The 17339-nt window shown below is 40.7% G+C and overlaps 1 protein-coding gene across 2 annotated transcripts in view; it reads left to right on the forward strand.

Moving 5' to 3' along the window:
• Positions 1 to 17339, forward strand: part of adamts17 (ADAM metallopeptidase with thrombospondin type 1 motif, 17) — a 155096-nt gene that overhangs the window by 97998 nt on the left and 39759 nt on the right. For both annotated transcript variants that reach the window (XM_056239563.1, XM_056239564.1), the window contains 2 exons: positions 2071 to 2151; positions 6757 to 6914. In XM_056239563.1, coding sequence (XP_056095538.1) covers positions 2071 to 2151; positions 6757 to 6914 — 239 coding nt within the window. The remainder of the gene's footprint in view (positions 1 to 2070; positions 2152 to 6756; positions 6915 to 17339) is intronic.

Here is a 17339-nt window from a genome sequence, read left to right on the forward strand (position 1 = left end):
ATCCCAAACTTCTGAAAGGTAGTGTATGCTCAGCTAGAAGCATCACCCTCATTTGTATATAATGTGTAAAATTGAAGAAAAATGAAGTCCCTGACTGCTGTTAGATACTTGCTGAACAATTACCCCAATGTCTGAGGCTTTAAAGGAGTAATTCACCCAGAAATAAAAGTACTGTCCTCACCCTTTATGTTGTTCCAAACACATGACTTCCTTTCTTTTACCGTGAAACCGAAAAATGGATGTCAGGTTAGAATCCAAGAGCTTTTGTTGTCCAAAGAATGAAAGTGGATGATGATTTATACTACAAAGCTCCCTCAAATTACAAAAAATGTCATAAAAGCAAAATCATGTAATTTTTTTTAAGAATATAAACTCAAACATTCACCATAACATCATTTTTATTTTGCATTTCACAGAGGACAGAAAATTATACATAGTTTTCATCTTTGGGTGAACTATTCCTTTTTAATAGCTAGACATCACTGGTACAGTAGTGTTTCCTGACAAATTTTACTCCATCTTCCAGGAGAGGCCAATAAACATTTGGCAGAAAATGTTTATTGGAAAGTCCTACATATATATTCTTAACTTTCATTATTTGATATTAATTACTTTCCATAACAAAACCAAATAGAAACTTAATCCTGAAAGTCTGACGTTATTTCAGGTCCTCCAGATGTGGTGGGATGTGGATGAGTGTGTGATTTTGATCTGGGTTTGATGGGTTTTATGCTAATCAGGTGGATGGTCATGTGGTGTTGGGTGTTTAACAGGGGGTGGTGGTCTTTTCTATGTGGAGTGATAACTGCATGTTTGTGATCATGCCAGGAGGAATACGGTGAGTTTAAGGCTACGTTCACACTGTCAGTTTTTGGGATTGACAAACGTATTTACTTACAGATGTGAGTCTCAAAATGTCCCATTCACACAGCAACTTACAGCAGCAGCTTTCTGTATGACCGTGCAACTGGAGTCAAGCCCGTATTCTCTTACCAGTTACCATAGCGACAGTGACCAAAGTAATATCAAAGATGGCGACGTCCTTAAAACTGAAAAGTATTATCACCTTTGACATGACAAGAGTCCAATCGAGCCACGAGTTCATTCATCAAATCTTCATTAACCGTCAGCAGCTTTTAGCAATTGAGTCATATGTAGCACACAGAACTGACAGGAGCCTCCCCGGTGGTGGACAGTAACTGGATCTAAAACCTTCAGATGACACACAGCTCATATCTCCGTCGCTATAAGCTACAGACACATGGTAGACACGTGTTTGAGCAGCGCAGAGCGGCTCTCTCGCACTGTATGATGTGACAGACAACTACTGTATATGTCCAGTCCGGTTCGGTTCACACAGCACAGGTTTTTCCGAGAATGCGGTTGTGAATCCTGAAAACTTTGTTTGGTTATAGAATGCGGTTGTCACTCCTACTAACTGAACTGTGTGTGAACGTAACCCTATTAAGGACTCAAATACAGGACTGACAACCGTATTCTGTTGCTGTTTGAATGTGGCCTAAAACAGGTTTGGTGCAAAGTGTGGGCCTGTAAATGAAACCAACACTTGTCAATAATCATTTCAGACTGTCATCCAAACTGCAGGTCAAATCATCCCAGTCAGGGTCACACTAATCTCACCCTGCAAAACATGTTTCACGAAGCTGCCTGTGTCTGTGAGACCTCAGCATCAAAGGTCTCTTCTTTAAATAAGCTGAACTGATGGCAATTACTCGTATACGCACTCGTATACGCATCAGCCATTTGTGTGCTGTTATCTCCTTTCTTTCAGGGTCCTTTCCTTTTGCTCAGTGTAGTGATGTATTGATTGAGACTTATCGTAATCATTGTGAACGGTCTGCTTTGATTGGCCATGAAAGTACTCTATTTGTAGTGACATACACATGTACTATATGCACACGCGCGTCATATTTCTATACATGTTTATAGAAACATGCACCTGTGCCTGCCCACCTGTGCACCAGTTTGAAATCTTTTTCAATTGAAGTCTTTTTTCATTTTCCGCTCTGCTTTCTCTGGTTTCTCCCCTTATTTCTCTCTCTCCCAAAGGTTACATTGAGGCAGCTGTCATTCCGGTGGGAGCTCGACGAATCAAAGTTGTGGAAGACAAGCCGTCCCATAGCTTTCTGGGTAATTACTCAACCTGTTACCATAACAACGGTCTTCCAAATGGCCACACAATGGATCACACTGAGATGGGACCAACTCGATAATGGCTGTAGATAGAAACTATGCCAGGTGGTGTCTCTTGTTCTACGTTATGACAAATGACGCTTCAATGCTGACAAGCTGCTTGTCACATTAGGATAAAACTCACAATAAGGACGTTTTACACAAATTTGCTTTATGCTGCTCTAAACCTGCAATACTAAGTAAACACTTTTTTTTAGCCCCGGATATATTCACTTTTGTGAGTGAATGTCATAGAAAACAATGTCTTTGTCATTTTTGATCATAGTTTCATGACAATTAAGCACACTTATGCATCAAATTCTAATTACATTTAATACATTTTATCTAATAATATTTTAATTATATATATATATATATATATATATATATATATATATATATATATATATGGCAATGTATTTGTATATTGATGTATATATTTCACCTTAGACTTCTCATTATTTCTGCAATACAATGTTGATTATATATATTTTTATTTTATCCCACATTACAGTAATATGACTTAATCATAATTGTCTATTAACAGGCTTTAATTCTTTCTTTCTTTTTATTTTAGGGTGAAATATGCCAGACATATTCTTGACTTTCGTGAGATTCACCCTTGTATTTAGTGAAACACACTTGAGAGAATGTTATAAATCTTATGAAACTTAATTAAGACTTTACTTGTCCAGCTGGCCCACAATTGATGAGCATATTCATTGTAATTTAATTTATTTTAATAAGTCAGAGGTTTTTGAAAAGACGCCTTCAGCTTTCAGAATTAATGTGTCTTGTCATCCAATTTCACAGACATAATGCTGACAGATTATAATAACGCTTCACTCTTCATATTCTCAAATAAACATCAATTTTCCCAAAGGTCAGGATCACATGACTGCCTGGGTTGAAGTTATTAAAAATGCCCACAGTCTCAGATCTTATAGACTAAGTTTCAGAACATTATAAAGTTTAGACTTACTATAAGATGCCTCATTTCGGTTAAATGTTTCAGCATTGCATGCATTTTGTTCTATAAAGCCTTTCAGCTAACGTTGAACTGGCAGGATTCAATCTGTAATTCATACGCAGGGAGATGTAAACATGTGTCTAATTTGGGTCTGGTTGCCATCTTTTGTCAGAGAACAGAATCGTTTTTTTTTATTTCAGCCAAAATCTTGAAGTGACATGAAAGTGAACCCCTCCCATTGAGCTCAGAGTAGATGCTCTCCAAAACAAACCAGGCTATGCTTTCATTGCAGCAGACTGTGGGCAATCACATGTCTTCAGTTTCTACTGCTTAGAAACAATAATGTAGTCGTGTATGTGTATAAAAATAGGATGAATGTGAGGTAATGATGGAAGAATTATATGCAATAGCTCATTCGACTCAAATGCATGAATGTGTTTGAGGTGCATTTTAAAAGGGAACATTTTTTCTGGATTCTGGACTGTGTAAAGGCAGAGATGTTTTGGATAAAAATGCTATAGAATATATTAAAATCCCCACCATTACTGTCATGAAGTATACCTTTAAATTGGTGCTGTAGCTATACATTAGGGGTCTTCAACAGGCATCGGAGGGGACCTATTTTAAAGAGGCCATATTGTGCCCTTTTACAAAGTCTTGATTTTGTTTTTTGGCGTCTACTAGAATAGGTTTTCATGCTTGAACGTTCAAAAAACACATTAAACGCTCTGGGGTGCGTTTCCCAAAAGCATTGTTAACCAGTTATGGTCGCAAGTTCTGTCGTTACCAACATAGTTGAAACATTTGGCGTTTCCCGAAACCATAGCTCCAACGAACATTCACAAACAGCGTCGCAAACTTGCGTGGTTGAACTACAACACTTGAGGTGTGGTTAGAAGCATATTTTCTTGTTAAGATGACGCATGGACTCAGATGATGCTCTTGGGACTGGTTAAGGGCCTTGGGCATAATAAGCAAGCTAACATTCAGTACATTTTATATCTTCCACCCCATTTTAATATACTTACATTTTAACCTATATATTTTAGCGTGTCAATGATCAGCGGCATTTTTGAAGAGTGCACGTGCATAAATGATTAAGGGAACCCTGGAGTATGACGTAGAGGGAACCCACAATGAGTCAAACATCAAATAAGGCAAAATGACAGGGAACCAAGACAGTGAAGTAGTCCTCAGTTCATAACAGCTGCATGTCAGAAAAATGTTACGTTACATGGAGAAAGTTAATGACTGAATGAACCGCATACATAAGGGAGTAAAGTGTACAACAATTACTGCATGTTAACGTGATTAAAAAGGAACGGCTTTTTGTTGTTTATGTAAATTAACCATACTAATATTAAATACATTAATTGCATAAATACATTAACCGATCTCGAAATTTTTCTTTTTCTTAGAAGTTATTTCTCAAACACCTGCACGTGGCATAACTAAAGTACTATATTGTTAAAGGTGACCTATAATTCAAAATTGAATTTACCTTGGTATAGTCAAATAGCAAGAGTTCAGTGCATGGACATGACATAGAGTGAATCTCAAACTGGACTGTTTTCGCGTTCTCATTTAATTCACGTTTATGAAAAACACCCCTGAAAAACGGTCGGTTCTCCACACAATACCGACTGTGACGCAATAGTCGGGATCATTAATATGTACGCCTCCAAATATTTGCATAATGCCAGCCCTCAATGCCAGGCGGAACTGCGCAGCCGAAGCATGGCAGTTGCTCAGCGTGGATGTACACATGAACACAAAAGTATTTTTTAGTTCCTTCATCTGAGCCTCTGAAGAAACAATGGGTTAATTTTATTTTCTCTGGAAATTTTCAAACATTTCACCGACTGTTTCCTCAACTTGGGCCAATACAGAGCTGGCCTCGGATCGAGCTACCAAGCAACACTTTCTGATGTGTAATTGTTCAAGTTCAGACAGGTAATCTTTCTCTCAAAATCGTTCAATACTGTTTATGCATCAGTAAGTCAAGCCAGTGACTAAAATATCAGCTTCACATCGTTTCTTTTAGTAGGATGAAAATAATCGTATTTAATTTGTGAACAAATTATATACAGAAAGCGATCAAAGAACAATCTTTCCACACAGCGCGAGTTTATCTGGACACTTGCCAAACTCGTTATGAAATCAATGACGCACGTTACTGCACAACGAAGCTCTTACTGTATTTACATCATCGTGTTTGCATTGGTGAAAGCAGAGAGAGTGCAGAAACTGCTTTGCAATGATTAGATCTTCATTCTCGCGATCAACACACTCATCTGCTCAATGCTCATCACGGCAACATTTTATGTGATGGGAATAGATCTAAATACTTTAAAAACATCTCACGATTCGTTAATCTCGATAGCTGTTATAGTAAAAACGTATAATAGCAGTAGTAAAAGTATTCGGGAGAGAGTTTCACATGTAATGCGTTGCTATTTCATGCAAGCATGTCAGCCAATCACAGCAGTGGCCGTGGTTACACTGAATCCCACAGCAGACACGCCCCTTCAAACAGAGTGTTCAAATCAGAGGCTAAAAGCAGGCTAGGAAAAATGCCATTTATTTCTAAATTATGATAATTTTTTATCTAAAAAACATACTAACATTATAAGGGTAACCCAGGAAACATTATAAAATAATAAAAAAAAACATTCTAGGGCACCTTTAAACTAACGTGGTTTAAACGACAGAGATGCGACCGGTCGTGACTAGCTAGTCATTTTTTTACAACGATGCATCGTACTATGACGGTTGAGCTGTAGTTATGTCGTTGTACGGGAAATTCACCCCTGTTTAGTTCCTAAGCCCTCCTTCTGAAAAGCGTGATGTGCTCTGATTGGTTGGCTGGACCAGAGTGTTGTGATTGGTCAACTGCTTTGAATGTCACGTTCCTTACCATAACCACAAGTTTCAACACACTACTAAAGCAACTCAACCAGGCCTCGTCCCCTTTTTTTGCATATATCGTGGGCAGGAGTTATTTAAATAAGGAATATTGTGACGTTTGTTCCTGAAAGAAAACTCAAGACTATATTCAAGGTGTTTCAGGGAGTTCAGGTTCAGAAACAGTGTCTACTGATATAGAGAATAACTCCCTTTGGGTGTGACTGTGTGCTTTGTAACTTTGCAGACCTTTTTCATACTCAAAACAGCAACATTGCATAAAGAAAAGTGTAATAGGTCCTCTTTTAAAACTGAAAATTTGCTTTAAACAAAAATCCAATATTAACTAAAGATCAGCTAAATATTGTGCATCCCACATTGAAATGTATTAAGTCAAATTAAAATGTAATGCATGTGACTGTACATCAATAATGTTTTTTTTAATGACTTGTATGCAATATAAGTATCAGTTTGTACTGTAAATACTAAAATGAATATGGTACTATACACAAAAAGATTCACATGCATTTTAGGAATATATTCTTTTTGAAATTAGCTACTCACTCAGGTCTACCTCATGTCAATATATACACAATTATTTTGTTATATTTGATAAAAGAGAGCGATTTGATGGAATGATGCTTGTGTAATGTGAATTAGATATATTTGTTCCTGTTTGTCTGGTGCAGCTCTGAAGGACTCCGGCAAGCGATCCATAAACAATGACTGGAAAATCGAGCTGCCAGGGGAGTTTGAGCTTGCTGGCACCACAGTCCGCTATGTGAGGAGAGGACTGTGGGAAAAGATGTCTGCCAAGGGACCCACTAAGACTCCACTCCATCTCATGGTAAAAACATTAGGTCATAACATCCACCTTTCTCTTTCTTAGCTCTTTACCGTCTTTCACACGTTTTGTGATGCAGTGTACTTGGAAAACTCAGCGTAAAATGCCAGTCACTACTCATTTTATTTCTGTAATCACATGATTATTAAGAAACACTGTAGGACGGGACATGGTTTTATCAGAAAATTGAAAATGAATCATGAACATTGAATGAAAATTCTGTTTACTCGCCTCTATATTCACTTATGAAAAATACTGAAGTATATTCTTTTAAAATATTATTTTGAAAATTCTTTTTTTTTAAGTACTGTATAATGAAGTGCACTTCTTTTTTTACAAGGGTTGTTCCATTTGTTTTTTTCCATGGAACACAAATGGAGAAATATGAAGGACATCCATTCAGACACGAGAAGTGAATTATGAATTTCATTTTGATCTATTTCTGGTATATTTTCATGATTTCAGAAGACTTGGAATGTAACACGCAAGTCATAGAAACTACTTTAAAGATTTTTTATGGTGTTTTTTTTTGAGTGTCGCAGATGGTCACTATGATCTCTATATGGAAAGAGCTGCGTGAAGCTTCATCAAAAAAATATCCCCTTTTGTGTTCCATGGAAAAAATAACAGCATATGGGTTTGGAACAACATGAGGGTGAGTAAATAATGACAGAATTTTTCATTTTTGGCTGAATTGTCACTTTAAGAAAATAAATGGGGGCAATTTTGATTTCATGCTGACTCTACTCCATGTTTCTAGTTGATTTAAAATATAATTATAGCATATTTGTCTTCATCCTGAACGACTTCATGATTAGCACATGTGATTTTATATTTGGAAAACATGGCAGCCTGCTAATCCAAAGCAAATACATAAATTGAATGGAAAACATCACGCAAAATGTTTTGAAAGCAATAACGCAGATGTTTTTGGGATGGAGCCACTGCTAAACCTGAAGTCTTCACCTTCATTGATGTCTCGAGCTGCTTTTCCACACCATGTGTCTAAACAGACATGCAATGATTTCATCATCACAACGCGAAAACAGCTCGATGCAGCACAGCGGAAAGAAATACAGAAAACACATATATCTTGAGACACATTTCTAGCAATTTTAAACATTTCTCCAAACCAAGGTCCATGCTCTCAAAACAATTAATAAAGCCTTTTTACGCTTTTAATTTCGTATTTTTCTTTTTTGTAATTATTATAAAAAATAATTCAAAATGTTAATAGTAATCATTAGTAATTATTTTATTTATTAATTTAGTGAGTATTTTAGTAATTACTTTTTTCATTTTAATCTCACCCAAACAATAACTTTCTGTATCCACTACTCATATTGTACACATTTATATTTGTACATTTGGAAGACGTTTTTATCCAAAGCAACTTGCATTGGACTCAAGGTGCAAAAAATGATTTTCTTCTTCAGTATATTTGTCTTGTTTTCCATTACATAAACATTTTTAAATCAGGATACACTTACTTGAAAAGCAAAATGACTTAGGAAAAGTCAAGATTAAAAAAATATCTGTCAATGGGACCAGAAAAATAAACCTAAACTTAAATTCGAAGGGAAAACAAATTTATATTTCTTATTTTGATACTTTTTTTTCCAGAAAACAAGACATAATATCTTAAATCATTTTGCTCTCAAGTAAATGTATCTTGATTTAAGAATGTTTAGATATTTGTACTGGAAAGTTTGACAGAACAGCTTTAATTCAGTTGTCAAATTGTCAGTTTTCAAAAAGTTGTCAAAAGAATTTGGATTCATCAAATGGTTTATAAGATACGGGCCGTTTCTCAATATTCTCAATTCTTGTCTGTACTTGTGTTCTTGTGGACTTGTGAAACGTCATCAGTCGCTGTCCAAGCACTGTTCCAATTCAAAGTTCACATCTAGCCAAGTCCAGTTCAAATCCCCATATGTGTTCTTGATCCGCCCCTTTTACCGAGGATGCATCGAGGTGACTTGTGCGGACTTGAGACAGCCAGGTATCACAGAATGCATCTCGTACCAACCAGCAAGATTAGAAAACACGCGTAATTTAAAAATGCTACTGTTGTGTCACGAGTTTTTCAGGCGAGAATGTAGTTGTTTAAAGCTCAAATCTTTGGTTTATTTATAAAGATAGCACCTATTTGAAAATTTGATCTGATGTTTTCGGAGTTGTGAGATCCAGGCGCTCAGCGCTCATGTACCCCGCCAAGAACAGCCTTTCCTCGGCTAGTCCTTCTGAGGCTTGCCGCTGGCTCGGATGTCTCTAGTCTAGTGGTTAAACATGAGATATAAATCGGCTTGTGTATATCTAACGGGCGATTTTTTTTGTCTCATTAATCTATCATTTGTTCCCTGGCGAAACGTTTTGGCTGAGGGCAAAGTGAAGTTTCATAACTTTATATATTTAGTCTATTTAACTTTAACGTTGTAGCCTAGAGAGCTGACTTATGTTTGACTGAATCGTTTGCTTTATTTCTTATTGTATAACTTCGTATACCTTTTAGGCTACTTATACTTTTATAATGGCTATTATTGACATTTAACAAAAAGGGTTGTGTCATTTTATTTTATATATTTAAAACATATAAAATATTTATTTTATTATACATGTTGCCTACATTGTCTTCACTGTATGTACATATAGCCTATAATATAATAAAATGACACAACCCTGTCTCTTTTTGCTAAATCTCAGTTTTAATGATCAATATTATAATGTTTTTTATGTATCATATTTTTGATACATAAATAGGTAGATAATAGATAGATTTGTCGACCTACCTATTTGGTCTTCTTTTTCTACGCACTTATCACCTGCAGGTGTGCGATTGCGTTTCTTAATTGATGTATCATATTTTTAAAATGAAAACAAATAGAGTCAGGGTTGTGTTTTATATTTCGTGTTATAAATATATGCAGTGAAGATAATCAATTGCGTTGCCTGAACCACGTTTGTGTGGCCATTAATATGTTTAAGATTTTTTTAAATGAAAATGAAAAGAGGCAGAGTGGTGTTTTATAACATATTTTGTTTTATTGTAGCCTAAATATATATAAAGAGATAACCTGAGTAGCCAGAGCGGAGTTCCATTTGCAGAATTATCGGACTTGCGTCCTCCCGTCCTCGGGAGTTCGTTCTCCTGAGTCGAACTTGTCAAGTCCAAACTACCATGGACTCAAGTCCGAAGTTTGCGTACTTGGTATTGAGAAATGACTGTATGGAGCCATGGCTACCAAATGAATGGGCTTATATCTTCTAAACGGTTTGAATAATTAGAATTATTTTAATAACTTTTTGTCATAAGTGTTTATAGATGATACATGCAAAATGTCGTGTGAATCAGTCAAGTGGTTTAGGAGGAGTTAGAAAAATAATTTTTTGCCAACTCAAAATGGCCGACGGACCATAATATTGTCCACTAGAGGGAACCACAGAATAAGACATCTATTTTTTTTTCCATCAGTTTGAATGTATGAATCCAAATCATACAGAACTTCATACTCATGGACAACATGCAGTTTCATGAACTTCTGATGCTTGGAGTGCTAACAGATTTTTTTTTTTTTTTTTTTAAATATTAGCCATTTATATCAATCAGAGATGAAGGCCATAATACTAATATTGTCGACCAAAGGGAGCCACAGGATAACAAATCTTTTTAGATCTCATAGTTTAAAGTCTGTGTAAACGGTTCAATGGATTGACTTGTAGTTAAAAAAATGCTTATAAATTCATTTTAATTTCATAAAATTTAATAAAGGCTAATATAAACAGCTTGCAAAAAAAAAAACGTAGCATGTAATGCTTATAGATCATTCAATGTTAAAATAACTTTTTTGTCAAGATTAATCTTTGTTTTTGTTCCTACTTTCCCCTGTGCGAAGTTCATGTTTACTTGGTTGTCATAGTTTCTGAGTATGCCCTTGTTTGTCAGCATGGTTTCTGTTTAAGTTAATTGATTAGTTTCACCTGTGTCTAGTTTAGGGCCTCATTTTGTATACGCAGTTTAGTTCAGTTCTTTGGTGATGCCTATTGAATGGTTGGTGTGTAGTGCTCCTGTGGTTTTTCCTGGGCCTTCTTGTGCCAGAGATTTTTTTTATGTTGAGTAAAAGAAGAACTGCTGCATTTTTAAGCATCATTATCTGTTTCATTCTTACTGACCGCCAGAGGCAGTGTAAACACTATGGATTATCGCAGCGCCAGCTAGATAGGTCGAGAGAATATACCAACAAAGTCACGTGGCGTGACGTATGCTGAGCCCTGGAGGGTAAAGCTACAGTAGCTCAGCACTCTACCTCTTTCGCTTTCTCGCCTAGTTGAGATAGGTTGTATTGGTTAAGTGACGCGCTGTCAAGTGCAGCTTACAAGAGCAGCGAGATTCGTCCTCACAAGCTGTGACAGCGCGTGTCTACGCTCTTTCAAGGATTTGGATTTTTTCAAGGATTTGGATTTAAATTAACGGCACTTGGTGAGTTTTGTTTTTTCATATTGCTTCGTCGGTAACACTCTGTGCCTCTCGGTGCAATCCGGTGGCTTGTGTTTGCCGCGCTATGAGTTAACGGTCTCCCGTTGACATAAGTTATCTAACGTTACTTAGAGTGTTTTTTCCTCGTATCCATGTAACACTTTTTGTCCCTCGGTTCAATCCGCCGGCCATTTTAGACACTTCTTATCTTTTTTCATAAAATTTTTGTTGGTATTACCTGTCGGTTCACCCGAGGTAATCGTTTTATTTTATTTTTATTATTTTTTCATCCCGCTTAACTTCACCTTACGGTACTATCCGAGGGTGTTATTAGCGAGTAACTATGGCTCACAGCTCGATAGCCACTGGTTTTCCACTGACTTGTAAGCTGTGCCCTAATAATCTTCTCCCTGACGACGGTCATGACATCTGCCCGTCGTGTTTGGGTGTTCAACATCTGCAAGAGGCTCTCACGGACCCGTGCATGCACTGCAGCCTTTTGCCTATGTCGGAACGACGGCTCCGTCTTGCCGAGTTAGACCCTAATTCTACAGTGAAACTAGGGCAGTTAGATGTAGCCCCTTCGCGCACTCGGAAGCGCAGGGCGTCGGCGGCAGCTGGTGCTCCCCTCCCAGCTAAGAAGGCCAAATCGCGAGATGATGAACATTCACATGTTGAGAAAGGTTCACTTTCTATGACGGTGTCGGTGCTTTCTTCAGAGATGGCAGAGCTGAAACGCCTGCTTCACTCACTTCAGCCGGTCACATCTGCTACACCTGTGAGGATGACACAGGAGGATGAGAATGTTCAAAACCAGGGAGCTGGGGAAGAGTCTCTTGATTCCCCTTGTTTTTCTCATCGTTCAGAGTTTGATGTGCTTTCTACAAGTGCTTCAGATTCCTTTTTTCACGATCATGGGGATCCTATGGATGTTGCTACACAACCATCACCTCAGGCTGTTTTCACTGGTTACCCAGCAGCAGAGGGCTCTAGTGGGGGGTCAGTTCAGTCGTCTGGACAAGCCCAGTCCTCCTCCGATGACACTTTGGCTGTGCTTCGAATGGCAGCTGCTCGTCTAGGACTTGATGAGTCACCTGTCCAATCTGCACAAACTAATGTGTTTTTCAGACAGACCACAGCTGCAACTTCTTTTGCCATGCCACCATGTAAGGATTTTGTGGCTGAATTCTCAAATGCTCTCACTGGTTCTGGTCCACCTAAGCGGCGCTCAAAGATTGCTCGAACGCTAGCATCTATGGCTGAAGCAGATTCTATCGGGGTGGGTCGTGCTCCGGAAATAGAGCAGCCTGTGGCAGCTTTGGTGGTCTCTCCTGATGAGGCTCTACGAGGGAATGTGCGATGCCCCAGTGCGCAATGCGGTCGTACGGATTCCTTGCTAAAAAAGGCATACGAGTCTGTTGCCTACATTACTTGAGCAGAAAACACGATCTGCCAGTTACTTCTTGCTGCCACCAGTACGCTGGAACCTGCAAATGCAGATCCCTCTATTTCACAATTTCTGCAAACTGCTCTGTTGGCGACAGGCCATGTGACCCGCGAGCTGGGTAGTCTTACAGCCACGCTTCTGGCAGCCCGCCGCCAAGTGTGGCTTGCCCAAGCACGACTGCCGGAGGACTGTAAGAAAACCTTGAGAGATCTTCCTTTTGTTCCCGGGCATATCTTTGGTCCAAATGTTCCGGAACTGTTGGAAAAGCGGGTAAAGCTGTCTGAAGCCACTCGTCAGCTGACACAGGTGCAGCGCAACCCTACCTTTAGGATGCCAGCGGTTCAGACCCGACATCACTATGCCGCATCGGAGCAGCGTTTCCGCCGGCACGCTACACCTCAGTCACAGCCCCCTCAAAGACCTCGTGTTCCTAAAGATGCGAGAGTTTTTCGCCCACCTCATCGACAGTTTCCGGGAGGGCCCCGTCAGCGCCCCCCCCGCGACCACTAAAAATCGCACACGTAAAGCCTGAGACAGTCAGGCCGGCGGTCGATCGTTTTTCTGTAGAGCAACTGGAGTACTGGAGATCCAACACAGCAGACCCCTGGGTGTTGGCGACTCTGAGCAGGGGATATACTCTACAGTTTCGGCGCCGGCCTCCCAGATTTTCAAGAATTGTTCCTACGATTGTCAGAGACGCGGTTCGCGCAGTGGCTCTCTCTCTCTGGAAATCTGTTCACTGTTAGAGAAGGGAGCCATAGAAAAAGTTCATCCCCTCGTTCAGAGAGACGGGTTCTATTCAACTTATTTTCTTGTTCCAAAGAAGGACGGTGGTTTCCGCCCAATTCTCGATTTAAGGCTTCTGAATTTGTTCCTGAAGGTCCTTCCCTTTCGAATGCTGCGCACAGCCGATGTTCTCCGGTCTGTGACAGCAGACGATTGGTTTGTAAGTGTCGATCTGAAAGATGCATACTTTCACGTCCCAATTGCTGTACATCACAGAAAGTTTCTACGTTTCAGTTTCCTGAATCAAGCATACCGGTTCAAAGTGCTACCCTTCGGCCTTTCCCTTGCTCCTCGCGTCTTCACAAGGTGTGTGAGCGCAGCTCTGTCTCCTCTTTGGATGAGAGGTATCCGTATTCTTCCTTATTTGGACGACTGGCTTCTCTGTGCCCCCACAGAGCAGCAGGCCGTACAAGACTCCGGACTGCTCTTGAGACATGTGCAGAAGCTGGGGTTTTCTGTGAACAAGAAAAAGAGCCGTTTGATTCCATCACAGACCACTACGTTCATAGGAATGACCCTGAATTCCTGCCTAATGTCTGCCTCCCTGTCTCAGGAACGTGTGACAAACATTCTACAACTTTTGGCTCGCTTTCGTCCGGGTGTGTCTTTGCAGTACGAGGTGGTCCTACGACTGATAGGGATGTTAACAGCGGCTACAGTTGTGATCCCCCTGGGTTTACTCCATCTCAGACCACTCCAGTTATGGAACAACAGTTTGCGGCTAGATCCCACCAGACATCGTCATCAACTGGTTATAATTTCTCACCGTTGCATATGTGCGTTGAGGCGGTGGAGACAGTTAGAGTTTCTGAAGGCAGGAGTGCCCCTGGGTGTTGTTCCCTCTCGTCGGGAGTTGGTCACGACAGACGCTTCCCTCACAGGATGGGGGGCAACGTGGAATCGGAGGGGTATTTCCGGGCGCTGGACTCCGATCCAGGCCGCGGAACATATCAACCTGCTAGAACTCAGGGCAGTGTTCTTGGCTCTAAAGTACTTCATGCCGGTTCTGGCAGGCCGCCATGTTCTTGTTCGGTCAGACAATACCTCAACAGTGTTCCATCTGAACCACCAGGGCGGCACGAGATCCCGCAGGTCTCTATGGTTGACTCACGAGATCCTGACATGGTGTCAGCCACGACTCGCTTCACTGAGGGCAGCTCATATTCCAGGAGTGTGCAACCAGACAGCAGATGCTCTTTCCAGGGATCAAGTACATCCAGGAGAATGGAGGCTTCATCCAGATGTAGTGCAGGAGATCTGGCTACGATTTGGAAGAGCAGAGGTGGATCTTTTTGCTTCAGAGATGACCACCCACTGTCGCTTATGGTTCGCAAGGACAGAAGTGTCGAGCCCCCTGGGCCAGGATGCGCTGTCTCACGAATGGCCGAACTGCCTGCTTTATGCGTTTCCACCTACCCCTCTGTTATGGGAGACGTTGCACAGGATCTCCCTGTGCAAGCACAGAGTATTACTCGTGGCACCACGATGGCCAGCCAGACCGTGGTTTCCTTTGTTGCTGAGACTTCTGACAGGCAATCCATGGAAGCTTCCCCCCAGGAAGGACCTCCTCTCCCAGTTGGAGGCCAGTGTCTGGCACCCGGACCCGGCTCGTCTGCAGCTTTGGGTCTGGCCATTGGGTTAAATCCTTCCCTGGAGCATTGTGACCCTGCTGTTATTCACACAATCTCTAATGCTAGGGCTTCTTCCACACGACAGATTTATGCTTCCCGTTGGAAGCTTTTTTCTGCATGGTGTAAGGAACGGGGGCTCGATCCTGCAACATGCGACATTCCGCGTGTCTTAAGTTTTTTTCAACGTTTACTGGAGGAAGGAAAAGCAGCTTCCACGTTGAAAGTGTCCGTTGCTGCAATTTCTGCATATCATGTTCCAGTTGGTGGCTCTTCTCTTGGCTCTCACCGTCTTGTCGGCAGTTTTCTGAAGGGCGCACGCCGTCTGAACCCTGCTCGGAATCCTCATTTTCCTGTGTGGGATTTGTCACTCGTACTTGCATTCCTGTGCTCACCCCAGTTTGAGCCCTTGCAAAATGTTGACATTAAATGGTTGTCCTTGAAGACTTCTTTTTTGTTAGCTATTGCTACTGCGAAACGAGTCAGTGAGTTGCACGCGTTGTCTGTTAGTGAACTGTGCTTGCGTTGGTTACCGGATGGCTCCGGGGTGGTTCTACGACCCAATCCTTCTTTTCTTCCGAAGGTCCTTCTTCCTCAGTTCATAAATCAGCATATTGAAGTGGCCTCCTTTCAGACTTCTTCAGGGTCCGATTCAAGTGCCCAACTCTTGTGTCCTGTTCGGGCCTTGAAGTGTTATGTGAACTCTACTGTTCAATTTAGACGGTCAGACCAGTTATTTGTCTGCCATGGTGGTGTGAAGAAAGGTGCTCCAGTGTCGAAACAGAGGTTGTCGAACTGGATAGTGGAGACCATTACGCTGGCTTACAAGGCGGCAGGGAGACCACTGCCCTGGAGACTAACTTGCCATTCCACTAGGGCCATTTCATCTTCATGGGCTGTTTTTAGAGGAGTTTCCCTGGTGGATATCTAGACTGCTGCTACCTGGGCTTCTCCATGCACGTTTCCCCGGTTTTATAAGGTCAACGTTGCTGCTCATCATGCCGTTAGTTCTGCGGTTCTTCTGGAGCAGCCTTAATTTCATCAGGTGGGTGGCATTCCTCATGACTATGTTGGTATGTGTCATCCATAGTGTTTACACTGCCTCTGGCGGTCAGTAAGAATGAAACAGAACGCTAGTTACGCATGTAACTGTGGTTCTGTGAATTCTGGATGACCGCCAGAGTTCTCTGTCACTCGGAATGCGCGAGAAAGGCGTACCGAGGTAGAGTGCTGAGCTACTGTAGCTTTACCCTCCAGGGCTCAGCATACGTCACGCCACGTGACTTTGTTGGTATATTCTCTCGACCTATCTAGCTGGCGCTGCGATAATCCATAGTGTTTACACTGCCTCTGGCGGTCATCCAGAATTCACAGAACCACAGTTACATGCGTAACTAGCGTTTTCCTCTCTTCTGTCACTGACCCGTGACATTTATATATCCTAATAATGTTGAAAATATATGTCAAGTAAACAGACATGATTAATTATATTGCTGTCAACTTAAAATGAAGACCATTTTATTTAATATATCCATCAATTCATTCATCTATTCTTCAAACTGATCGGGAGTCCATCCCACAGACAGAAATATATTAAATTATAAAAATTATTTTTGCAGGCTGAAATAAGTGATTTCCTCACTTGTCCCTTTTGACACCAGCATCTATTGCCAACTTGCTTCATCAAATCCAAACTATCATCCACATGGGCCATTTATGCTTGGACCCCGATTATTGCTGCTTGCGGCTATATTTATAGATTAGCATATTACTGCTCATTATCGAATGAAACCCAGTCCTCTAGTCCTCTAATTCAAGCACGTTAGTTCAGTTAATGTCTCCTCGAAGCTCTTTATGATGAAGAGAATAGACTTGTAATCTCCATTCCCTCACAGTAACTAAGAGTTTAAAGCAAAAAGGTTTGTTTAGTCCGGAGAGCTAGAAGGTGTCTTGAGAGAGATCTCTAATTAGTATAATGAAGCAGTGAAGCAGGCTTTAGAAGAAGCTTTCCTCACAGACGTCCTCTGGCGCACAGATGCTCCACTTCAAACGGCCAGAGTGTTTTCAGACCCATTTAGAATATTTGAGCTAAA

The sequence above is a fragment of the Rhinichthys klamathensis genome, unplaced genomic scaffold, assembly GCF_029890125.1.
Source record: "Rhinichthys klamathensis goyatoka isolate OS25496 unplaced genomic scaffold, OSU_Roscu_1.1 h1tg000567l_1, whole genome shotgun sequence".
Lineage (NCBI taxonomy): Eukaryota > Metazoa > Chordata > Actinopteri > Cypriniformes > Leuciscidae > Rhinichthys > Rhinichthys klamathensis.